Raw genomic sequence first — 26,595 nt, forward strand, 5'->3', positions numbered from 1 at the left:
AGATTGCAATTTTGAGGAAAAAAATCTCTCTACCCCCCACCCTAATTCTGCATCTGGATTATTGCCTAGATAATTCATTTGACAACCAGACCCAAACTCGCAACTGTCTTGAAAATTAAATAACCTCAGGTTCAACTGTATTAAAAAAAAAACCAAACACCTCAGCTTCAGACAAAATGGATTGAAGCGCTAACTCACAGCACGTTCATCAAGCTCTGGCCCCCATTTTCTGTTTTTATAATTACACTTACACCTTTGTTACAATTCACTAACAGTGGAACCATATTATAAAACATATTACCATTCACTGTCTACCACTGTATGCACTCAATTTCATAAACAGTCAAAGAGGCTTGGCCCCAATATATATTCATTCCTGGTTGCCGTATTGCCATTTCTCAGCTGTTAAACAGCTACATGAATCAGCAACAAGTGTCACAGCTTAAAATAGATGTGTATATGAGGGCCGTTCAGGTTCAACTCACAACCTCACTCTTGCCCCCTGGACTAGTCAGAGGTAGACATGTTGCTTACTCAGCATGCTCACGTTCTGGGAGGAGATCTTCATACTAGTGGACACTGTTGAGCAGACTATTAAGCAGAGACTTGGAAGGGCACAGAAGAGCACACTTCTGCAGCTACTTGGTCTTCTGTGCCTGGAAGGATAATGCTACTGTGCCACCTTCTAGGAAGTGTGTGCAATTTGAAATGTTGGGTTCTTCAGGACACTGACAGGGATGCAGAAGGCCTACAGGAAAAATATAGCCTTCTCCCACTTTAAAGCCAGTGTTTTCCAGCATTAAGATAGCAAAGTGATGCATAGCTTTACTGTTTCATAGGTATAAGAATGGTCATTCACAGCTGTAGCAGTCCCTCTTGAACAGGAGCCTGTGTCTAATGCCTCCATCAGCTGCTTTAGAGATGTGTAAGAAACCTCAGTGTGTGTTGTTGTGGGACATCCTATACTTAAAGGAAGTTTGTTCCTAACTCCCATGAGTTAATGGTTGCCTTACGTCCTGAAGGAGGAGGATTCCTATCCCCAATAAAACAAAAAAAAATTTCTTCAGTGTAACAAAATATACAAGATAACATAATGTATACTTGATCCTAGGTCAGCACAGGCTGCTGGACTAGATGACCTCCCAAGGTTCCGTCCAGACCTACATTTCTATGATTTTATGGCTCCCTGAAACCATCCACTGTTAATTCTTTTCAAGGTCTCAGCTGAACTCCTCCTCCTCCCCCCCAAAAAAAACAGCTAACTGGCCTGAGTACATGTTCCGTTATGTAGTGAGATAACAAACAAGACAACTTGGCTTTAATTTAATTACAGTGCTAGCAAATCCACGGTGCCACTCACAAATACATTGTTGGTACTATACGTTCAGTGTAGTGCAGGATATGGGGTGCATCAATGCATATCTTGGAAAACCAAGCAGTATGCTACACATAAATGCCCTTTGACTTGATAAGGTTTATGGAGATGCATCTGACATATGCAAAAGTGCCTCAAGCACTGCTGCGTATCTATTGTTAGTAGAACGTGAATTTATAAGGCAGTTACTGTATATATTTACCTTAAAAATAATGCAATGCAAATCAAAGGGAAAAAAAGCTTCCTACAAAATATCAGAATGGGTCACTGCTTTCTCAGCACAAGAGGTTAACCGTAACTACAGTGCTACTATAGATGATATGGCAGTTGCTCTGGGAACTACAGTACATGTTTGTTGAGTAGCAGAGTAATTGACTGACTAGTCACCTTTTTTTGAGTCACCTTCTGTCATAACTTTCCTACTCTGATCTGAACCTTAGAGTTCAGAACATGAGAAGCTAGCATGAAACCTCCAAACTTAATTACCAGTTTGGATCTGATATCGCTGCCATCAGCCAGAAATTCCAGTGTCTGGCTCACTCTGGTCTCCCCAAACCCTTCCCTGGGGGATCCCAAGACTCAGATGCCCTGAGTCTCACCACAAAGGGAAATAACTCACTTCCCTTCCCCCTTTTTACCTCCTCCCAGATTTCTCCGCCCTGGGTACTCTAGGATATTCCCTGCTTCAAGTCCTTGAAACACAAGTACCGAGAGATCAAATCTCTCTCTCCCCTCACCCAGAAAGTATGCAAAGTCAGGCTTTGTAAATCTAACACAAAGAGATTTTCCCCTTCCCTTCGTTCCTTAGCCTTAACCAGTGAAAAAACTCAAACAGGTCTTAAAAAGAAAGCTTTATATAAAAAGAAAGAAAAAGACATAAAAATGGTCTCTGTATCAAGGTGACAATACACAGGGTCAATTGCTTAAAAGAAAAAATGAATAAACAGCCTTATCCAAAAAGAATACAATTTAAAACATTCCAGCAGCTACACACATGTAAATACAAAAAAAACAATATAAACCTATTGTCTTACTATCCTTGTACTTACAACTTGGAAACAGAAGATTAGAAAGCCTGGAGATAGAGAGATCACTCTCAGAGCCGAGAGGGCCACCGAACCAAGACAAAGAACACCCACCCAACAACTTCCCTCCCTTGACATTTGAAAAATCTTGTTTTCTGATTGGTCCTCTGGTCAGGTGTTTGGTTCCGTTTGTTAACCCTTTACAGGTAAAAGAACATTAACCCTTAGCTATCTGTTTATGACACCTTCCCAGTGCAGAAACAAGCTATGAAGGATATCAGTCACATATTTGTGCCTAATTATATTAATACACGAATTATATGCACTTTCCATCTAAAGTAATAGACTTCAAACAAGCTAGATTTTTATAAATTGTGCCATTAGGAAATTCGGCTGTAGAGATGGCAGTTCACATAGCATTATGTTACACTGTTCTGTATTGTCTTTTTGCGTTCAAGTTAGTAGTGACGCTCACAGCTTTGGGAGAGCAAACAGAAAGCTGTAAGACTCATATTGTGATATGGCTCAACTGCTGTGAGCAAAAGAGAAAAGAAAGCAAGTTAGAAAAGGCCTGGGTCCAAAGTAACAATAAGGAGCACCAAGTTCTGTAAGCTATATATGAAGAAATAAACTTCAGCAGCCACTTTGTACAGAGAGAGAGAACCTCGGGCGGCTTCTGATCTATACTTATGTGGGTGCAACTATTGCAAAAATAGGTAGGCAACAGCACACAATTTGCATGCACAGTTACTAAGTGCTAGCAGCCCTTTAGAAACTGGTTATCTGCATGTTCAAAGCAGTGATTTTCAGATCAGACCATGGCAATTGCATATGCAAAGTAGTCAACTGTATGCGTAATTTTGTGCATCCATGCAGAGTTATAAAATCAGACCCACTATATATATAGCTCAATAGCTACAGCCTCCCATTCGGACTAGCATATACTTCTGGTTTGTTTTTTATTCTTTAACACTTCAGCTTCCTACTGTATTAATATTAAATATTCTTGAAGGACTTCTTGTCTTTCTATCTCATCTACCAGCACCTCTAAAGCACCTATCACCATAATACCTAAGTTCTAGTTCTCCAATATTCTTGTTCTTCAACATAATCATCCTCTAGTGAGGGCCCTGTGTAAGTGACATGACCTTTCTTCCTGGAGGGGAGATGTGAAAAGTCCCATTCTCTGAGCACCACTTGCTAGCTAATCTGCAACATGGCATTATGTCATAATTGCATAATAGCAGATTACGCCATAATTGCCCATTATAGGAATTTTGACACCCTCCTCTGCAGCCTCTGGTTCTGGTCACTATCAAAGACCAGATATTGTACTGGCGAGACCTCTAGGCTGATCTGGTAGCAATCCCTGTGTTCCTACATCACAAGAAGCTGGATGCTCTAGACAGAGATGTGGAGTGATGTTCTAAATGCTGTCACAGTGGAGAAATACTGTATGGAGGAAAACTGGAGAGAGAAACCTAAAACATTAACATCATTCTACAGTGATACTTCATACCATCAATTGCAACAGTTGGATTGTGAACTTAGCTTCCACAGAGGGACACCATTTAGGTCAACTGTTCAAAAGGAAACATACATAGTCAACATTTTTCAAAAAAATTCTGGATCTTGGGAAAAAAAAGATTGTCAGATCCTGCATATCAAGAGCTGTAACACTGTTAAGAATCTTTGATAAAACAACAATAAAAAACCAGAGTATTAGGTTAGATCATGACTGTACATGACGAAAGTTTGCAAATTAAAAATGGAATAGGCCGACAATGAACATTTCAATAACTGCCTATTCACAACCATGGTGAAAGTATGAAAACTAGAGGGATCTCACAACATGGATATACACATTTAAATAAAGCTGGAGAGTTAGCTTATGTTCTTCAGGAGTGTCCCTTTAATCATCTTACTATTTTGCAAAGTAGCCTCTTCTAAGATATATTAATTCTGCTGCCTTTTGTTGATCTGAGTCCTATAGGATCTCTTATGACAGACAAAGCCAGAACCCAAATGTCATTAATTCATATGCCAATGTTCACGGGAGCTGTTCAAGTTCAAAGAGTCTGTAGTTTTCTCTTTCTCCCTATCTCTCACATTAAACAAATGTTGTGTTGTCTAATGTCAACACAGAGGGTCTCCCTAAGTCATACGATAGACTGCAAGTCTCCCTCAAGTCACACCTGGACTCAGTAGGTATGGAATGGACGGCTGAGTACACTACAGATGCATTTTAAAGACTGAAACACACAATTAGAGATGGCCTTGAGAGGCAGTGTGCTAATCTGGATCCAAACTTCCCCAAATTCCATAAGTGCTTGGATTTGAGGTTTGCTTTGAACCATTATAGGAATAGGGACCAACTGCAAAGTTGAGATTTGCATAGACCTTCGGTCCCTGGGTTTTGTTTTGGCACATCCACATAGTCTGCATTTTAAGACTAAAACATTGATATTTTCTGCCAGAACAAGTAGCTAAACAATTCAGCAGAAAGCCACCAAGATGATTCACGAAAACTTTTATAACAATTCAAACTTAAAACTTAAAATAAGCACAACATACAGTGAATAGTGAAAGGAATAATATGCAGCAAACACACAGAACATGAACTCACCTTCTGTGCTCATTCCCAATTTCCCTTCAACTCTGATCATGCACAGGCTAATTCCACATCCTATCCAATATTACCTTTTGATAATCCTCTTTAGATCGCAGAGCAGCTTCCATCTGTTCCTGAGAGAACGTGTAGATGGCCGAGCGATACTGCGTGCCAAAGTCATTACCTTGCCTCATTCCTGGGGAGAGAAGAAGTACAGTGAACCATTAGGATCATGCTTCTTATCTAATAGGATTGCAGTGTAATGATTCAATAGACCTAATTTTAACAGAGTCCGTGCATCTGGACTAGCTGATTCTCTATTTCTCCACAGTCTTTTGTAGGCGTGTACAACTGGTATTTTTAGCAAGTCCATTCTTTTCTTGCTTAAATAGACATGAAGTGATTCTATTTTGATATCTGCATTTAAATGGGATGTACATTAAAAAAAGCATATTATGTTTTGGTAAATCACATAAGCAGTCAAATACAGATGTAAAGCCTTAAAAACATCAATGAGCTGGACACATATTATGTGCTTAGTTCATTTTACTGCAATCAAGATACTCCTAAAATACTTATTTTGCATCATGCAGACAATCATATCTTTTTGGTTTTGACAAGGGCTTAAAAATTTTCCTCAAATGAAGGATTACATTTTGCTGAGGAAAAAGTTTGCAATGCACTGGAAGAGGCTGACAACCCTACCCTACTCTGTAACTGAGTGATGTTCCTGTTAAAAAATGTTGATCATCTTGTAAAAAACTGGTACATGTATTTTGCTGAGTCATAGCTGCAGCTGGCTCATCATCTCACGTGGAAGTAGGGGAGATGGGAATGCCCCTTTACAGAGAAAGGATCTAGGCTGAACAAACCCTGGAGGCAGAATCCTGTAGGGAGCCAAGCCTGGCGAGAAGGTTTGGCTGGATTTTGTGTTGTTTCATATTGAATTCCTTTTGGGAATAAAACCAAGCACTCAGCATCTTGTCACTCAGCTCTCCATCAGTGTACATTAATTGGGACCTGACTGAAAGACAGGCAGTTGGAAGAGGGTGTCAATTAACTGAGTACAGATACACCTGAGGGGCTAATTGGGTGAAAGTAACCCCCCAGCTGGGACTATATAAACAGACAGGAAAGAAGTGCTCAAAAGGAGAGTAGCAGAACTGGCTACTGTACCTTTCTCCCAGTGCGAGTGGAGGAAGCTGGCTACCAACTGTAAATAGGATGTAAATTATGCTCCAGGCTGTGGCCTGCTGAAGGGATATAACAAAGCACAGTGGTGTTTCATGAGCCCTGTAGTTGTGGTGGTCAGTTACTGATGCTGGAAAGGCCTAGTATTTAAGATTTTGTATTAGAGCAAGTAGGGAAAGGCACAAACACCAAGGTATTCAAGAGGTCTCCACTGTAAGAGTACCTTTGCAACATACGTGCATTAATTTGACAAAGAATATATGCAGAGCAAAGGACACAATGCTAACATAAGACCAAATCCTAGTGGTAGACAGTCAATAACGTCAAGAATTTGGCCTTCAGAGGCTCAATCCTTTAAATGCTTACATACATGAGCAACTTTATTCAGTGGAATAGTCCCTTTACTCTTTCACGTGAGTGGTCCATTCCATGGGGCTAGTTGTGTGAGTAGAGTGACTCATATACATGTTTTCAGGATCAAGGTTAGCTTCTATCTCCTAAACTTAAAAATAATGGGATGAATCTTGATACCCTTTCTTAGAATCAAAGGATTGGAAGGGACCTTGAGAAGTCTTCTGGTCCAGTCTCCTGCACTCAAGGCAGGACTACGTATTATCTTCTAGACCATCCCTGACAGGTGTTTGTCTAACCTACTCTTAAAAATCTCCAATGATGGAGATTCCACAACATCCCTAGGCAATTTATTCCAGTGCTTAACCACCTTGTCAGTTAGAAAGTTTTTCCTAATGTCCAACCTAAACCTCCCTTGCTGCAATTTAAGCCCACTGCTTCTTGTCCTATCCTCAGAGGTTAAAGAGAACAATTTTTCTTCCTCCTCCTTGTATCAACCTTTTATGTACTTGAAAACTGTTATCATGTTCCCCCACCAGTCTTCTCTTCGCCAGACTAAACAAACCCAATCTTCCCTCGTAGGTCATGTTTCCTAGACCTTTAATAATTGTTGTTGCTCTTCTCTGGACTGTCTCCAATTGGTCCACATCTTTCCTGAAATGTGGCACCCAGAATTCCAGTTGAGAGCTAAACAGCGCAGAGCAGAAGAATTACTTCTTGTGTCTTGCTTACAACACTCCTGCTAATACATCCCAGAATGATGTTTGCTTATTTTGCAATGGTATTACACTGTTGACTCATAGTTGTGATCCACTATCACCCCCAGATCCATTTCTGCAGTACTCCTTCCTAGGCAGTCATTTCCCATTTTGTATGTGTGCAACTGATTGTTCCTTCCTAAGAGGAGTACTTTGCATATCTCCTTATTGAATTTCATCCCATTTACTTCAGACCATTTCTCCAGATCATTTTGAATTTTAATCTTCCAAAGTACTTGCAACCTCTCTCAGTGTGGTATCGTCCATAAACTTTATATGTGTACTCTCTATTCCAGTGATTCTCAAACTGTGGGTCGGGATCCTAAAGCAGGGTCTCAAATTCATTTATCTTAGGGCCAGTGCCATTCTTCAGATCCTCCCAGCAGGCCAATAATGTCACTGAAGATGGTGTTCAGAAAAGAAAACATTTATATTGTAATTTTTATTTCAAATTTCTTGGAAATAATAAAACTGCCCTACAACCTGATACAATTCTTCACCTGCCAGAGAGTTTTTAGTGTTTGCCAGATACCTGGCAATGCTTCAGTTCTGTCAGTTTGTTGATGTTTGGCCTCAGTGACTGAGCAGTTGAAACCTTCAGGATTGCAGCCAGGTGTGCGTCAGATAGTTGTGTTCAGTAGTTTGACTTGTTCATATTAATTGTGGGAAAAAATGATGCTGCCTCCATGGCTGACTCTGCCCAGCAACTAATGATATCGCTGTCCCTCTCCCGCAGCCAATGGGAGCTGCAGGGGGCAATGCCTGTAATAAACATTGCTGGCAGCGTGTCTGCCTGCGTATCTCCTCCACGGGCCACAGTGGGGAGGTTCTTGGGCCGCAGATGGCCCGCAGGCCGAGACTTTGAGACACCTTCCCTAAAGTGAGTTGTGATCCAGTTTTAACGGGGTCGCCAGGGCTGGCGTTAGACTTGCTGGGGCCCAGGGCTGAAGCCCAAGCCCCACCGCGTGGGGCCAAAACTCGAGTCCCGCTGCCAAGGGCCAAAGCTCAAGCCCAAGTCGTGCCGCCTGTTGCTGAAACTAGAAGGTTTCAGCTATAGGTGGCAGAACTCAGGTTACAGGCCCCACACTTTGGGCTGAAGCCCTGGGGATTTGGTTCCGGTCCCCCAACCCAGAGAAGTGAGGTTCAAGCTTTGGCTCCCTCACCCGGGGCAGGAGCTTTGGATTCGGCTTTGGGCCTCCTGCCAGGGGTGGCGGGACTCAGGTGGGCTCAGTCTTCGATCCCCCCTCCTCAGGTCTTGTAGTAATGTTTTTGTCGGAATGAATTCAATGAAGTTTGAGAACCCCTGCTCTATGTCATTGTCTAAATCACTGAAGAAGATATTGAACAGAACCAGATCCAGAACTGATCCATGCAGGACCCGACTTGCTATGTCCTTCTAGCTTAACTGTGAACCTCTAACTACTCTCTGGGAATGGTTTTCCAACAAGTTTTGCACCCACTGTATTGTAGCTCCATCTAAATTGTATTGCCCTAGTTTGTTTATGAGAAGGTCATGCAAGACAGGATAAAAAGCCTTATTAAAGTCATGATATACCACATCTACCACTTCTCCCCTATCCACAAGGCTTGTTACCCTGTCAAAGAAAGCTATTAGGTTGGTTTGACACAATTTGTTCTTGAGAAATCCATGCTAACTGTTATCACCTTATTATCTTTGAGGTGTCTGCAAATGTATTGCTTAATTATTTGCTCCATTATTTTTCCAGGTACTGAAGTTAAGCTGAATGGTCTGTAAATCCCCGGGTTGTCCTTACTCCCTTTTTTATAAATGGGCACTATATTTACCCTTTTCCAGTCCTCTGGAATCTCTCCCGTCTTCCATGACTTTTTTGAAGATAATCACTAATGGCTCAGATATCTTCTCAGTCAGCTCCTTGAGTATTCGAGGATGTATTTCATCAGGCCCTGGTGACTTCAAAACATTTAACTTGTCTAAATAATTTTTAACTTGTTCTTTCCCTATTTTAGCCTCTGATCCTACCTCATGTTCACTGGCATTTGTTAAGTAACCTATCTAAACTTTTTGGTGAAAACTGAAACAAAAGTCATTTAGCACTTCTGCCATTTCCATGTTTTCTGTTATTTCCCCCATCCTCATTTCTCAGTCCCTACTCAATAAAATCTGAATAAAGACTTAAGGATTTGACCTAATACTAATTACTACTTATAATTAATAATTAATAAACTACAATAAGGTTGTTCATCATATATTAAAATATAATCCAATTTTAACTCCCTTATCCCTGCTAAGAAGCATAAGAATATAAGAACGGCCATACCAGGTCAGACCAAAAGTCCATCAAGCCCAGTATCCTGTCCTCTGACAATGGACAGGTGACCCAAAGGGAATGAACAGACAGGTTATCATCAAGTGATCCATGCCCTGTCACCGAATCCTAGCTTTTGGCAAACAGAGGCTAGGGACACCATTCCTGCCCAATAGCTCTTGATGGGCCTATCTTCCATGAATCTATCTAGCTCCCTTTTGAACTCCATTATAGTATTGGCCTTCACAACATCCTCTGGCAAGGAGTTCCAGAGGTTGACAGTGTGTTGCGTGAAAAAATACTTTCTCGTATTTGTTTTAAACCTGCTACCTATTAAAGCAGAACAAAGGCTTTAAAAAGAAGAACAATTAGAAACATCAGATACAGTCTGGCTAAAATATTTCAAGAACTTACAAAGGTAGTGCCATTTTAAAGGTTGCCTCTGACTGATGACAGTGAGTATAAATGTAAAGGTTTGAAAAAGTCATGTTTTCAGTTTTTGTTTTTTAAATAGTGGGGGGAAACTGATATGCGGTAATTATAGTCTTCACGGACTGCTTAATATTATATTCTGAAAGGTAGTACATATATTCCTCAGTTAATTGGCAAAGTTATGTGTATGAGGATGTTTTAAAAATATGGTGCTGGTGAAAGTGGCAATGGTTAGAGTCAGGCATAGAACAGAAACATGCTGGGCAAGTTTCCTCATGCAGCCAACTTTGCCAATGTGACACTCAGATAAAGAAGTCAGCACTATACAAAAATCAATGCAGTCTATGTAAAAATGGATTCAAAACTGGCTAAATGATAAATCACAAACAATAAATATAAATGGGAAATTGTCATCCAATGGAGTTGTTACTAGAGGCATCAGTAGAGATATGTTCTTGACCCAATGCTATTCAATAACTTTATCAATGATCTAGAACAGTGATTCTCAAACTAGGGCCATTGCTTGTTCAGGGAAAGCCCCTGATAGGCTGCTTTGTTTACCTGCCGCTTCTGGGCAATGGCAGCTGCGGGAAGGGCGGCCAGCACGTCCTTCAGCCAGCACCACTTCCTGCAGCCCCCATTGGCCTGGAGCAGCGAACCGCGGTCAGTGGGAGCCGTGATCGGCCAAACCTGTGGATGCGGCATGTAAACAAACCGACCCGGCCCGGCCCAGCAGGGGCTTTCCCTGAAAAGCGGCGGCCCTAGTTTGAGAAACACTGACTTAAGGGATCACTGAACATGAGCCTCCTGTTAAGTACTGTAGCTAAGAAGGTAAATGAGTTCCTTGAATGTATAAATAGAGAAATATTAACGAGGGTGGTGTTATTAACTACTTATACAACTTTAGTGAGACCATTACTAGTTATACCACATTCAATTCAGGCATTCACATTTCAAAATAGATGTTCAAAAATTGGAAAGTTTTCGGAAAAGAGCTACATGAATAATTCGAGGACTAAAAGGCATGCTTTATTGTGAGAGACGTAAGAAGCTTAATCAATTGAGTTGATCAAAGAGAAGGTTAAAAAATGTCTTGATCACAATCTACAAGTACCTGCATGGGGAAGAGATTTCTGATAGCAAACAGCTCTTTAATCTAGCAGAAAAAGGCATAAAAAGATCCAATGATTGAAAGCTGAAGCTAGACAAATTCAGATGAGAAATAAGGCATACATTTTAAGTGAGGCTAATTAACCTCTGGAACAACCTACCTACGGATATGGTGCATTTTCCATTACCTGAAGTCTTTAAATCAAGATAGGGTGTCTACCTAAAAATATACCATAATTCAAACAGAAGTTATGGGCTTGATGCAGAAATTATTGCATGAGGTGTTTTGGTTTGTACTGTGCAGGTCAGAGTAGGTGACCACAATGGTCCCTCCTCACCTTGAAATCTATGGACTCAGCTTGCCCTGTACTGCCACCTGCTAGCCCAGACAAGGGCCTCTCCTGAACAGGAATTGTCAGTAGTACAAGCAGCTTTGTAATGTGACCAATTTACCTGCTAAGTTCTAGACAAGTTATTTTCTCTTGCAATTTAAATAGATTTGTACCTAGGTCTCCAGAGGTGAAAAGTGAATGCCAACTATGCCATGTAGACATAATTCTAAGGTATAATACAGATTCTGTGTATAGATCCACATATCTCTCACATGTCACTGCTGCTGATATTGTTATTTCTAATGTATTTTATATGTGCAGCCTTTGTTGTCAAGGGAGCATCACTGATTTTTAAAGCCCTTTGGCAACTATTACTTGTTGAAATCCATTAATCCACTGAGTAACAAACGAGGCAAAAAATTCAATTTACTAAACAACTGCTGTAGGATGACTGATCTTAAAATCCTGTCTTTGTTTAAGAGAAAATATATTGAATCAAAAAATGATGGAAAATGTGCTATTTAAGTATCCCACAATGTCATCTGTGGTTAACTTTGCTCTCTTTTCTGAGCAGAATCTTAATTGCTTTGTCCATCATGACATTACAGCTCTCACTCTCTTTCTGTTAACATAATAATATACTGTGTATATGTAAAACTTCAGATACGAATTCAAAAATATGAACAATTAATGTAATAGAAATGCTAACGCTATTGGAAGAGTAATTGTACTAGTAATTCCAAAGCAGGTCTTATTTTAGCTTTTTTAACGCTCTTTGCCATTGATTCTAGCAACACCAATGCTTTATACATGTGAGATTTAAAATGAGGCTTTGGTTAAGGTAATCACAAATTGAACAGGAGTCAACAATGTGATGCAGTTGCAAAAAAGGCTGATACCATTCTAGGGTGTATTAACAGAAGTGTCATATTTAAGACACGGGAGATAATAGTCTTGTTCTACTCGGCACCGGTGAGGCCTCACTGGGAATACTGTGTCCAATTTTGGGCACTGCATTTTAGGAAAGATGTGGACAAACTGGAGAGAGTCCAGAGGAGAGCAACAACAATGATAAAAGGTTCAGAAAACATGACTCATGAGGAAAGGTTAAAAAAACTGGGTACAGTAACTCCTCACTTAAAGTCGTCCCGGTTAACGTTGTTTCGTTGTTACGTTGCTGATTAATTGGAGAACATTTCATTTAAAATCACACAATGCTCCCTTATAACATTGTTTGGCAGCTGCCTGCTTTGTTAACTGCTTGCAGAAAGAGCAGCCCATTGGAGCTAGCTGGTGGGGGCTTGGAACCAGGGTGGACCAGCAGCCCCCCTATCAGCTCCCCGCTCCCCTAAGTTCCCTGTGCGGCAGCCACCCAACAGGCTATTAATTGCCAGCAGTTCAGCTGTCCCTCCCCTCACTGCTGTGTGCTGCTCCTGCCCTCTGCCTTGGAGCTGATCCCCGAGCCTCCTGCTTGCTGTGCAGGGGAGGGGAAAGAGGGGGGCTAATGTCACGGTGCCCCTTCCTCCCTGCTCCTGCCCTCTGCTTACTCCATCTCCACAGAACAGGGGGGACACGACAGGGCTCAGGATGGAGGGAGTTTGCTGGCAGCTGCTGCTGTCTCAGCTTCCTGGTCTACTTAAAAAGGCAAACTACTTAGAGTGGTACAGCATACTTAAAGGGGAAATGCTCATCTCTCTCTCTCTCACACACATAGGGTGTGTGTTTCTGTCTGCCATGCTGTCTCCCCTCCCTCCATTCGTGCTGCCTCGTAGAGTGTGAGGCAACAATTAACAACAATGGGTTAACTCTTGAGGGCTCAGCCGAGTGCTAGTTCATCATTTAGCAGTAAGGCATTCCCTGGGAAATATCCCTCCCTGTGACTCCACCACCTCAAGCTTCACAATCATTATTGCTATGTACAGTATTAAATTGTTTGTTTAAAACTTATACTGTATATACATATATATAATATAGTCTTTTGTCTGGTTAAAAAAAATTCCTTGGAACCTAACCTCCCCTATTTACATTAATTCTTAAGGGGAAATTGGATTCGCATAACATCATTTTGCTTAAAGTCGCATTTTTCAGGAACATAACTACAACGTTAAGCGAGGAGTTACTGCATGTTTACTCTTGAGAAAAGAAGACTGAGGTGGAAAATCTTCCTCTTTATAATAGACCTTAACACATTTGAAGGTGATTAATTGTTCTCCATATCCACTGAAGATAGGACAAGAAATAATGGTCTTAATCTACAGCAAGAAAAATTTAGATTAGATATTTCTAACTATAAGTGCACTTAAGCTCTAGAATAAGCTTCCAAGGGAATCTCCATCATGGGAGGTTTCTGAGAACAGGCTGGACAAATACCTGTCAGAGATGGTCTAGGTTTACTTGGTCCTGCCTCAGTGCAGAGGGCCGGACTTCATGACTTCTCAAGGTCCCTTCCTCCCCTACATTTCTATGATTCTATAATGGGTCAGAATTTCATTTTAGTTACACCAAGGGGAATCCACAGTAACTTCACTGATGTCAATGAGTTACTCTAGGTTTACAATGGTGTGAATGAAGTCAGAATATGGTCTAATGCTTGTACATGTCAGGAAGCCACTTCTCAAGGAAGCATTCAAACATAAGGAGAAGCAAACACCCCTTCTTCACAAGTAGTTGTAGTTTCAGTGTCAGCCCAAGACTTATATTATCCAATACGGGAAAGTTTATAACATATACAAATATGAAGGTTTTTCCCCACACACACATTTAACACACCCCCATGGACATATGAAGAAAATTCCTAACCACAAACCTCAACTCCTTTAGGAGATCTACACTATCATACTCATCCCCTGTACTAAAGAACAATCTACCTCTCTCAGTGTAACTCTTCTCTGGCTCCCTTCCAGCTTCTTCAGTGACAATTTTTATCATCTAAGCTGTAAACTATCATTTGCTCTTTAAGACACAGTTACATGTCAGGGAGAAGCTTCATTTCAAAATGAGGAATTTCAGACCTGAGTCTGTAGAACTTGTTGGTAAAACAGAATAATAATAAAATACCCAGGGTAAAGCCATATCATCAGAATACACCTATTACCTTCGCCTCAAGTTCTGATGCCTCACATTAGAGAAAAGCTTGGGAACCCATAATGACAAGCACACCAATGCAAGCCAGCAGTCTGCAAATAAGGAGTAAATTTTTAACAGTGAAGGTAATTACTCATTGGAACAAGTCACTGGCCATTTTAAAACCAAGATCGGATGGGTTTTTTTCCTAGAAGATCTGATCTGGTTCAAACAGGAATTATTTTGGGGAAGTCCTGTGACCAAGCTCCCTAGGCAATGCATGGGGAGAATCAGGATTCTAAAAGGGGATTCATAGAAGGGAGCACGCTGAGCAGGGTGCCACCTAAGCTAGCCAGTAAGAAATTTCAAGAAGGGGTGTGTGTCCTAAGGCCCACCTCTTAAAGGGACTTAAGCATCTAACTGCAAATCAGAGGGACACGCCTATGTCCACTTGGGATTCACATCTGTGGACCCTATTGTGGAGCTAGGTATGTGAGCCAGGTCAGTTGTTTTTCAAGAAAAATGGAGGAGTGTCCTAACACCGTTTTGCACAGGGTTTAGGGCTTTCATACAGGAGATGGAAGACCCAGATTCAATTCCCCTCCTGCTTGAAATGGAAAAGAGATTTGAATGCAGGTAACCCACTTCCTAGGAAAGTAGTCTAACCACTGAGCTATGGGATATTGTAAGGCCAGCCTCTCTCTATCTCTCCTATTGGACTTTTCCACTGCGTAGAAATAATGACATATTCATTGAGCCTCCACGAGAATGACTCTACAGCTCAGAGATTAGGGCACTGATTTGAGAGGTAGGAGACCCACAGTACAGTCTCTCTGCTCCAATTCATAGGTATACACAGTGGCATAGCTTCAACAAGAGACAGTGAGAGAGACCTGCTCCAGACTATTTCACAGCCTAGTGTTTAGGGCACACTCTGGAAAGTGAGAGATCGAAGTTGAAATCCCTTTCTTCCATAACGTCAGAGACTTTTTGATTCCTGCAAGAGAACTATATAATCATTACCACTAGTAGTATCATAGCACCTAGGAGTTCCAGTCATGAACCAGGACCCCACGGTGCTAGGCAGTATACAAACACAGAACAAAGAGTCAGTCCCTGCCCCGAAGAGCGTCCAGTCTAAGACAAGAGATGGGAGCGTCCAGTCTAAGACAAGGACACAATGAGACAATATTGTTCAGCAAAACAACTCCTAGAGCAGATCTTTTAGAAAAACATCCAATCTTGAAAAGGGACCAGAAATAATTCTTTGTCAAATAAAATAAGCTATTATTTACTTTAGAGCACTTACAGTTTTGATATTCAAGTCAAGTCAAGATTATTAATCACGACTTGGCCATAGGTCAATGTGCCAAAACCAAAATATATTACAATAAAATGTAAAACTAATTTTAAAATATTAAAATACATATAAAATAGATTTAAAAGAGCATAAACCAAGCAAACCATTGATAAATCACTATGCAACTTGTGCCTTTTCCTTATTTTAGTGGCTGACCATACAAATAGAACTTCTTTGACATATCAGAAACATGCAGGGGACAAACTATCAGAGGGGTAACCGTGTTAGTCTGTATCCACAAAAACAACGAGAAGTCTGGTGGCACTTTAAAGACTAACAGATTTATTTGGGCATAAGCTTTCGTGGGTAAAAAACCACTTCTTCAGATGCATGGATTGAAAATTACAGACACAAGCATAAATATACTGGCACATGAAGAGAAGGGAGTTACCTTACAAGTGGAGAACCAGTGTTAAAAAGGCCAATTCAATCAGGGTGGATGTGCTCCACTCCCAATAATTGATGAGGAGGTGTCCAAAACAAACTAGTGTTTTTTGACTGGATGGAATTTTACACTATATCTGAGATGAATACTCTCCAAAACTCATCTGTCTGACAGGCTGATGCTTGTAAAATCATCTAGATTCTTCCTTGCTTCTTAGAAATGATATGGCCCATAAGTGGATACTATTTTGTGCACCCATTTTCACAGGAAAATGAACACAAAACTTGATGTTTTGGGATCTACTGGAGAAAAAAAATTAATAGCTATTGGTTGTAACAGACTGCATGTTACGTTTCATTTTCCTTAGAAATCTTCTATAAACTCATCTAAGAGAATTACGCCTCTGGCATTCTCGAAGAAGGTTATTTCTTCACCTTTGGCAAACTATAAGAAAAACTATCAAAATCTTCACCAAATAAAACTGCTCTGTAGATGGCATGCTGCTCTGAGATTCTGCAGAAATCTCTCTGTCTCCTAGAACTGAACACTTAGATAACTCTGATTCACCGGGCAAATCTTGTATCAGTGCAATATATGGTGCATCTCTTAAAGGAGTTTGTTTTCGCCCCAACCACTCCCTGTCTCTGATATATTATCCCTACTTATAAAAAGCTCTGCTTTGTGCTTTGGGTATATGGATTTTGCAAGTGCACACGCATGCACACACATGCACTTAGATATATACATTTGGGCTGTGGATCTGATTATATTCTGGCTAACTAAGCCAAAGAAAATAAAGAATGTACTCTGAAGCTGAAGGGCCAGATCCTCAGCTCATGTAAATCACAGAGTTCCATCTAAATCAATGGAGCTATGCTGATTTACACCAGCTAAAGCTCTCAGGCGGGAGGGATAGCTCAGTGGTGTGAGCATTGGCCTACTAAACCCAGAGCTGTGAGTTCAACCCTTGAGGGGGACCACTTAGGGATCTAGGGCAAAATCAGTACTTGGTCCTGCTAGTGAATGCAGGGGGCTGGACTCAATGACCTTTCAAGGACCCTTCTAGTTCTAGGAGATAGGATATCTCCATTAATTTATTTATCTGCTTTGAAACATCCAAAATGGAAAATAGTTATCTGAGAAATATTTTCTTTTACTATAAAGTGCCTACCGCAATGGGGCCCGGACTCTAATCAGGGCCATTGAACATTATCATAATAAAATACAAATAATGATAATAAAGACCAGCACCTAGATATCATATGAGCCCATGACCTGCAATTTAATTTACCCAGGGGTGTGCCCAAGGGCATCCAGTTGCACAATCTAGACCTAAAACAACCACAGGCAGACAGACAAGTACAGTGGGCATACTCAAAAACGCATTTCATTCTAAGATATGTTATTGGTTCCAGTCCCACTTCCCATTTGAAAAATGGAGAATTTCTTTAAAATCAGCAGAATCTTTCAAACAGAATGCATTTTTTAAGTGCAACAACTGTATAAGGATAAGGCAGAGCAGACATTGTTTTATTGGCCAAACCAAGGATTTCTTTCAAGAGTCAAGCTGTATCTTGTGATTTTGGAAGTAATACTCATACACCACTCCTTATCGTCTTCCCATAAAGGAAACTCTAACGACGCCATTCTTCAATCTTTCAATTCTCAAAGGATCCCCAGTGTAATGGAGACGAATGACTAAAGTCTGTGACTCTCTTCAGTGCAGCTCACTGAAACTTTAAAGGGTAGTTCATAGCTCTTATTTTCATCATGAAATTTTCTCTGTGATTTATAGAGTTTTCTGGAGACGTCGTTTATTGCCTTTTACTCACAGAAAACTGATATATCGATTGGTCATTTTCCCTTTCCCAATCAATACCTGCTGAGTTAAGACTAATAAAACTCCTTCCTGCAGCTCATCATGTAATTATTTAGCAAGAATCATTTGCACCGTGTCATCCATGACTTGATGTCATCACTCACTATAATGATGATTACATCTACACAGTTTAAAAGTTGCCAAGGGAAACTAAAACTCTAAAGAACACATTATTAAAGGAGGAAAATGGTAACAGGAAGAGAGCTGGGTTACAATGTGGGACTGAGGGTTCCTGATGGACTTCTAGGTTCTGGATTGCAGGGAGGATACATGAAATACAAAGTAGCCTCTTCAGTGTGCTACAGTACATTAATGAGCTGTCATGCATTTAAACTGGATTCTCACACCGTCAGCACTATACAAGGCTTACAGAGCTTTCAATTCATATGTCTTCCAGTGTCAAAGACGAAGATGTAGGACAAGAGTTTAGGAGCTGGAATAGGATGGAAGAGAAACAAATCATTCAATTTCAGCCTCATGATTGCACAGGCTGAGAGTATTCACTATCCCAGGGCATAATTCTCCACTTCCTTGCCCAGAGTCATTTGCACATGTGTAAAAGGAGAGCAGTTCAGGTACAGAATGTTACCAAATTAGAATTGTCCAATCACACAGGGGGAGTGTTTTACACCCACTTTGCACTCAGATAAATGACTACACAAGGTGTAAAGCAGTGGAGAATTGGGCCCTTAAATTCTTCCACTTAGCATTGCAGTAGCACTTGCAATTTAACCATAATATCCTCTCATGGTGGAGAGTTCAAATTACTACATTTATTTATTTGTTTATTTTAGAAAGCAAATGCTCAGTTGTTTTGAACAGTTTTATTTAATTGAGCCACTCCATGTTCTTGCATGAATGCTGTGTAGATTCTTGATTCAGCCTTAAGATTTCCTGGCTCCTGATGAAATATTAAAGCAAAAGCACTGGGGCCTTAGATTGCCGACTGACTGATGTAAATTAAAGTTCCCAATGACAGTCAGTGCAGTGCTCACTGTACATAAGACCAATAGAAGTCTATTATTAAATTAACCCTTTGCTTAAAGCCACAGACATGTCCATAAGGGTTGATGCAGGCAGGGCAGAACATGTTCCCTTAATATTTTAGAGAAGACATTTTGTTTCCTTGCCAACTTTTGCCCAAGGTCCATTTTTCATATAAAGATCCAAATCCTGAGTGAGAGCAGGGAAAAGAGATCCTTAAAGTCTTTCTGGCTGCCATTAAAGTCCCGTAGGCTTTATACTTATAATAGGCTGGGGCAGTGTGATGGGGTATAGAAGCCTTGCACTGGAGAAGAAGGGGTTAAGGAGCTGCTCTGGGCCCAGGCAGCTCTGCTCTGCCACACCTGCAAGGTATGCACAGGCTGGAAGAGGAGCTTAAAAGGGGAGTGGATTAGCTCACTTGCAGGCTGCTGGTGGAGGTAAGCAGACTTCTGCTCTTGGGCTCTGTGAAAGGACCACTATTGGCAGCCCAGCTGCTGGGGCTCCTGGCTACTGATGGTCTACCCGACCTGTGGAGGGACAAGGACTCTGGACATTTGCAAGGTTGTAAACTTATTCTTTGGTTTATTTTGTTTACATGTCTTGCCTCTTCCCTCTTGTGTGGGGAGGCAGCTGCATAGCACTCCATGGTTCAGGAGTTAGCCGCATACCTTTGGGCACTGGATTTGAATCTGGTGGAGAGGGTGGTCCTGAGTTCCCTACCTACACCGATGGAGAGGAAAAGTCTATCCCTGACACGAGAGACCCAGGACTAGGAAGACCCCATATCCCAGAGAGTCCTGACTCTGAGGCTTTGGCTGCATGGAGCCTGAAGCCCCTTGCTCAACAGTGGAACTAGCCTTTGATGACATCTTTATGTATCCTGGAAGGGGTGGACAGAACTTGTGGCCCAACTAGAGGGTCAAGTCACAGAAGGGCACAGGCCACTGCATGGCAGGGATGGTGTCAACAGAGGGTGACAAGCCAAAAGAGTACTTGCCACTCCTTTGCCTGTCCATTATGTAGCATGGACCCCTTCACAAGCAGGTAAACTATGAAATGAGTGGGCTGTACTTGGGGGAAAGCTTTGAGATGTACTGTACTTGGAGAAAAGCTCTGAAGAGGGCTGTTCTGGGGGAAAGCTTTAATTGGTTATATTTTCTCCTATTGTTGGTTGTTTTGTCTTGGTTTTGTCTATATTGCATATACTAGGGAAATGTGGTCTAGATGAAATTACTGTAAGGTGGATGCACAACTGGTTGAAAGACCATACTCAAGAGTAGTTATCAATCGTTTGCTGTCAAACTGGGAGGATGTATCTAATGGGGTCCCACTGGGGTTGGTTCTGGGTTGGGGCAATATTTTCATTAATGCCTTGGATAATGGAGTGGAAGGTATGATTATAAAATATGCAGATGATACCAAACTCCAAGGCACTGCAAGTACTTTGAGAGACAGAATTAGAATTAGAATTCAAATTGACCTTGATAAATTGGAGAATTGATCTGAATTCAACAAAGATGAGTGCAAAGTACTTCACTTATGAAGGAAAAATCAATTGTACAACTGCAAAATGGGGAATAGGCTAGGTGGTAGCACTGCTGAGTTATAACGGATCACAAATTGAATGAGTCAACAATATCATGCAGTCTTTAAAAAGACTAATAATGTTTAATAACTATTCTGGAGTGCCGTTGGTAAGATATGGGAGGTAACTGCCCTACTCTGCTTGGCACTGGTGAGGCCTCAATGGAAGTACTGTATCCAACTCTTAATGCCTCACTCTAGAAAAGATGTGGACAAATTGGAGAGAATCCAGAGGACAGCGACAATTAATAAAAGATTTAGAAAATCTATGTGGAAAGGTTTAAAAAAAAAAAGGTGTCACCTTTAATCTTAGACAAGACAATTGAGTGGGGACCTGATGACAGTCTTCAAATATTTTAAGGTCAGTTATTAAGAGGACAGTGATCAAGTGTTCTCCATGTTCACTGAAAGTGGGACAAGAAGTAAAGGGCTTTATCTACAGCATGGAAGGATTGTTAAGCTTTGGAATAGCCTTTCAAAGGAGGTTGTGAAAACCCCATCATTGGAGGTTTTTAAGAACAGGTTAGACAAACACCTGTCAGGTTTACTGCCTCAGCACAGGGGACTAGACTTGATGACTTCTGAAGGTCCCTTCTGGCCCCATGTTTCTATGATTTCATTATTGTCTTTAGTTCATTTGTTGATAAATATTGACATAAGGAAAAACTGGACTTTACTGATAATTCAACAGCAAGGGAATTTTTCCAAAAACATGGTTCATTGTGTTACTTTTGTAATTGCTTAATTAGAATTTCAGGGCATTAGTGCAATATTACGTACTGTTACTGAATGTTTTTGCAGTTTTTACTTTATATTAGTGCTGTTTCAATATAAACTATTGAAATGTCAGCCTGAATGGCTAGCTGCACATAATTTGATATTGTAAATTTGCACTTATTTTACAAGCCACCCTACATTTAACAGCCTTGTAAGCTTTTATGGTGTAACTATGTTACTTGCTATTCCAAATAACTGTACCTTCAAACATCTTCTCTGGGATTGGTTGGCACAGGATTGGTTATCACCACAGCAAAGGTTAAATTTGATGCAATTTCTTTGTAGGCTGGTATAGTCCCATGTAGGTCTCATACACCCTTCACATGCACATCCCCACAGTCCATCCCTGTGGGCCGGACAAGGCTAGATTGTACACATTCGGGATTTTGTAAAGTTACTGTCAGTGACTCTCTGAAACTGAGAAGATACAGAATGGGACTTTCAAAAGCACTCAGTATTGGTCTAACTCTGTCCCCATTGAAATCAGAGTCTTACCACTGACTACACTAGAAGCAGAATTAGGCCAGCACTGAATGCTTTTGAAAATCATATCTGTTAATTATTTTTAAATTCCTGTGATGGACCATTTAGTCTAGAATGCAGCATTTTAGAAGAACTGTTGAGTTCTTAAAATGTAGAACTCATTTTTCTTTATGAAATGTTTTAAACCTAATCTAGAAAACTGATGGCCATTCTGCCATCTCTCCCCCAACTTTTAATTTGGGGTTGCCCATATGCTTACTAAAATGCAAGGGGAGGTGGGGGCAGGGAGAGGCACAGTACCACAGGTATCTCTCCTTGGCTACTACCTAAGTTATGGACCTTCACTCCACAAAGCCAGCCCTGCTTTGTATGTCAAGGACCATGTGAGTTTTCCCAACCCTTCCACCTGCACCAAGCCCTGCACTGGATCTGGGGCAAGGAGAATCAGCAGGAACCGATGGAGAGTAATCCTTCCCCAATCCCAGAGTGACAGCAATGGAGGCTGCAGCTGTGATGTTCAATGATCATTCAGAGCATAAGGTGCTTGAAAGGGATCTGCTTTATTCTGTAACCAGTTGCAGGGAGGGCGGAACTTTGCTGTGAATGTGGGTGTGGGATAGGAGGGGGAGTGAGGGTAGCTACTGAGACGTGACAGGTAGGGAGGTAGCATGCTCTAGGCTGGTTCTGACAGTTCCTACCCAATACTCGGCTGTGGTGGGCACTCAGCAACTCTGGGTCCTGCTCTCTCCTCTGCACCCATCACCCTACCATGCAAATGCAAGCTTATGCAGGAGCAAGCCCCCACAATATATCCATTGTGTGGGTGCTAGCTCTCACTGCCTGCCCCTCCGCAGTTCCACCACCCGGACTGGTTCCAATTCACTGTGTATAACATGAGCTTCTGCTACACCCCACGCAGATGCTCCATCTGGGAAGCTCAGCTTTGAAAGGTACAGTCCCCAATCAACAGCAGTTGTATGCGTGGGTGGTGAATGGGAACAAGATGAGTGATGCCCCATGAGGCCATGTAGTGGTGAATCCACACTATCCTAACTCTTCTGGCATATCCAGGCCCCTCTTTCCATTGTCTGCAATGCAGGGATATGAGGGGAGCCTCCTAGAGGCATGAGTCCACTGCACATAGGTGATGTCCCCCTGTACAAGCTTTAGCAGCTTGTTTCCTTCATGACTGCACAGCAGAGGGAAGAACTTTGTCCCAACAAAGGAGATGCAGGAGGGGACTTTGTTTATAGGTATGTGAGGAGTATCTGAGTAGCTGCTGGTGGTGTTTGTATTATAATTATTATTTTAAGCGGCTCCGTTTCCTTAAGAAGAGGTGCTAATCTCCAGCTGACACGCTCCACTTCTGCTGCTGGAATTAATTTCCACTGAAAAAATAATTATAATGTTTAAACGTTCTATGGCTACTAAGGTGGAATGGATTGAATTGCTTCTCAAGACAGTAAAAATATCTGATCATAAAACTAGAAAGGCTGAATGGAGACTCTTTGAAGAGTGCTCCACTTCTGCTTTATTCTGTATTAATTCACACAAAACATTGCTTAAATGTATTTTTGCACTCTCTTTGACCTTTTGTGAAGTGTATGAATATACTTTAGCCCACAGAAATCTAGTGGTTAGTCATTCACAAGATTGGTGGAATATGCCTATTGAACATTTCTGGCAGGCAGGATTTCACAATCCACTTTTTTAAATCTTAATTCATAATGCCTTTCATCCAGGAGCAGACCGAATAGAAAAACAGAATGATGAATAAATAAAAGGGGTCATCTGTACTGGTATCTATACCTGTGGCCTCTAGGCAGAATGAGATGAAATATCTTAACAGTAGATATTAATACAGCCACACCACCTTGAACTATGAGCCTATCAGAGAGTGACAGCTAAACAAGGATGGGTAGGAACATTATTGGGATGAGACCTCATAAATGATCTGGGAAAAGGGGTAAACAATGAGGTGGCAAAAGTTGCAAATGATACAAAACTAGTCAAGATAGTTACATCCCAGGCAGACTGCAAAGAGCTACAAAAGAATCTCTCAAAACTAGGTGACTGGGCAACAAAATGGCAGATGAAATTTAATGTTGATAAATCCAAAGTAACGCACATTGGAAAACATAATCCCAACTATACATATAAAATGATGGGGTCTAAATTAGCTGTTACTATTCAGGAAAGAGATCTTGGAGTCGTTGTGGATAATTCTCTGAAAACATCTACTCAATGTGCAGTGGCAGTCAAAAAAGTGAACAGAATGTTGGGAATCATTAAGAAAGGGATAGAAAATAAGACAGAGAATATCATATTAATTTATAAATCCATAGTACACCCACATCTTGAATACTACGTGTAGATGTGGTCACCAATCTCAAAAAAGATATATTGGAATTGGAAAACGTTCAGAAAAGGGCAACAAAAATTATTAGGGGTATAAAATAGCCTCAGTATGAGGACAGATTAATAAAACTGGGAATTTTCAGCTTGGAAAAGAGATGACTAAGGGGGGATACAATAGAGATCTGTAAAATCTTGACTGGTGTGGAGAAAGTAAATAAGGAAGTGTTACTTACTCCTTCTTGTAATACAAGAACTGGGGGTCACTAAATGAAATTAATAGGCAGCAGGTTTAAAACAAACAAAAGGAAGTATTTCTTCACACAACACAGTCAACCTGTGGAATTCTGTCATAGGATGTTGTGAAGGCCAAGACCATAACAGGGTTCAAAAAAGAACTAGATAAATTCATGGAGGATAGGTCCATGAATGACTATTAGCCAGGTTGGGTAGGGATGGTGTCCCTAGCCTCTGTTTGCCAGAAGCTGGGAATGGGTGACAGGGGATGGATCACTTGATGATTACCTGTTCTGTTCATTCCCCCTGGGGCACCTGGCATTGGTGACTGTTGGAAGAAAGGATACTAGGCTGATGGACCTTTGCTCTGACCCAGTATGGCCGTTCTTATGACTAACTAAGAAGTAATATTGATGTACGATTAGGTGGCACTCTGGTCCTTAAGTCATGACTAAATAAATGCCCCAGCATAGTACCAGGGGTACTGTGCCGCTTTCAGATGTAAACTGAAATCTTGATTAATGTTTTCATTGCAGTTTTCGTAAGAGTAGGGGTTTTAACCCTGGTTCCCTTGCCACGCTCCAGCTTGGGTAATTACATTTCTACCTATATTCCTGACGAAGTTCAATTTAATAGGTACAGTATTATCCACACTTATTCTAATCCATTCTTGCTGTGCATAGCATTTGTATTTCACCTCTTCACATTTCTGTGGTGGGGGAAGCGGCCCTTATATATAATTCATGTATTAGCTTATAAAGTGCTTGAGATGCTTCAGAATGAAAGGTGCTATATAAATGCAAGACTTAGTAATATGAACTTTCAACTGTAAGCTCACTGGTTATTACACTATAATCTATGGTCCAGTGTAAAATGGAGTTATATTGTATTTATTTACTTTGAATTCCTAACATTGAAGATGGGTCCAAATGAACCCTGTAGGCATTCTAAAAGCCTCAATGAAGACCACACATTCAAAATATCCTTTAGTGCATCTTTTACCAGAAAAGACCAATGACACTTAATTTCAGATGTCTAGTCAGCTGAGATGTAATCTTGAAATTTTATCACATTAGGCCCCACGCCTTTGCTCCACCAATAATGCCAGGCTCAACAACCAGCCTGCCTCTCAATTGTCCCTTACTTGAGGACTGTTACTACCATCTATTATTTGTATTACAGTAGCGCCTAAAGATCTCAAACACGGAGGCCCCAGTTACTAAGGACTGTAGAAACATTTAGTGAGAGACATTCCCTGCCCCAAACAGTTTACAGTCTAAATAGACAAGACAAAGGGAGAGAGGAGAAATCAAGGCTCACAGATGGGAAGTGTCTTGCTTACAGTGGCAGAGGAGGTCAATGGTAGAGCCAGGAGCAGAACTTTGGCTCTCTGACTCCCAGCTCAGTGCCCTAGCTGCTAGACCAGCTGCCCTCCTGTACTCCCAAGGTTAACTACATTCACCTACATTTGGTGTTCCTGAAATTGGGGTTACAGAGTTAGTTACAGTAAAGGAAGAAATCCCACATCATTTAAGTTTCCTGCACAAATAATTTTTGTGTCCCTGTGATGGGGCATCTGCCTCACACTGGCCTATAAAGAGGTAACGGAGCCCTAGGGAGTCTGTGCAGAAAGCAGCGAACGGGAGAGGAGCGGCAAGAAGCAGCCAGTCAGGGCTGGACTGGCAGATATAAGAAGGGCTGCAGAGCAAAGCCGTGTCTGTTGATCCCTGGAGCTTGAGGAGGGAGGACTGGCTGCCTTGCGGGCTGAAGGTAGCAAGTCATCCTGGACAGAGCAGTGCTGCAAGCAGAGACCTGGGGAGCTAAGGGCAGTTCCTAGTGGGCTTCAGGGATCTGCAGGATGAGGCCCTGAAGCAAGGGCAAAGAGGGTGCTGGGGCCGTGGGGAAGTGGCCCAGGGAAATCTACTGAGGAGTCAGAGGGGACGCAGCAGGTGGGGGCCATCTACAGGGTCCCTGGGCCAGGACCCGGAGTAGTGGGCGGGCCCAGATGTCTCCCT

General features: G+C 41.4%; 1 protein-coding gene across 4 annotated transcripts in view; it reads right to left on the minus strand.

Moving 5' to 3' along the window:
- MSRA (methionine sulfoxide reductase A) overlaps window positions 1-26,595 on the minus strand; it is a 438,170-nt gene that overhangs the window by 134,830 nt on the left and 276,745 nt on the right. For all 4 annotated transcript variants that reach the window (XM_050948949.1, XM_050948950.1, XM_050948952.1 and 1 more), the window contains exon 5: window positions 5,101-5,207. In XM_050948949.1, the coding sequence (XP_050804906.1) occupies window positions 5,101-5,207 (107 nt within the window). The remainder of the gene's footprint in view (window positions 1-5,100; window positions 5,208-26,595) is intronic.

The sequence above is a fragment of the Gopherus flavomarginatus genome, chromosome 4 (assembly GCF_025201925.1).
Source record: "Gopherus flavomarginatus isolate rGopFla2 chromosome 4, rGopFla2.mat.asm, whole genome shotgun sequence".
Taxonomy (NCBI): domain Eukaryota; kingdom Metazoa; phylum Chordata; order Testudines; family Testudinidae; genus Gopherus; species Gopherus flavomarginatus.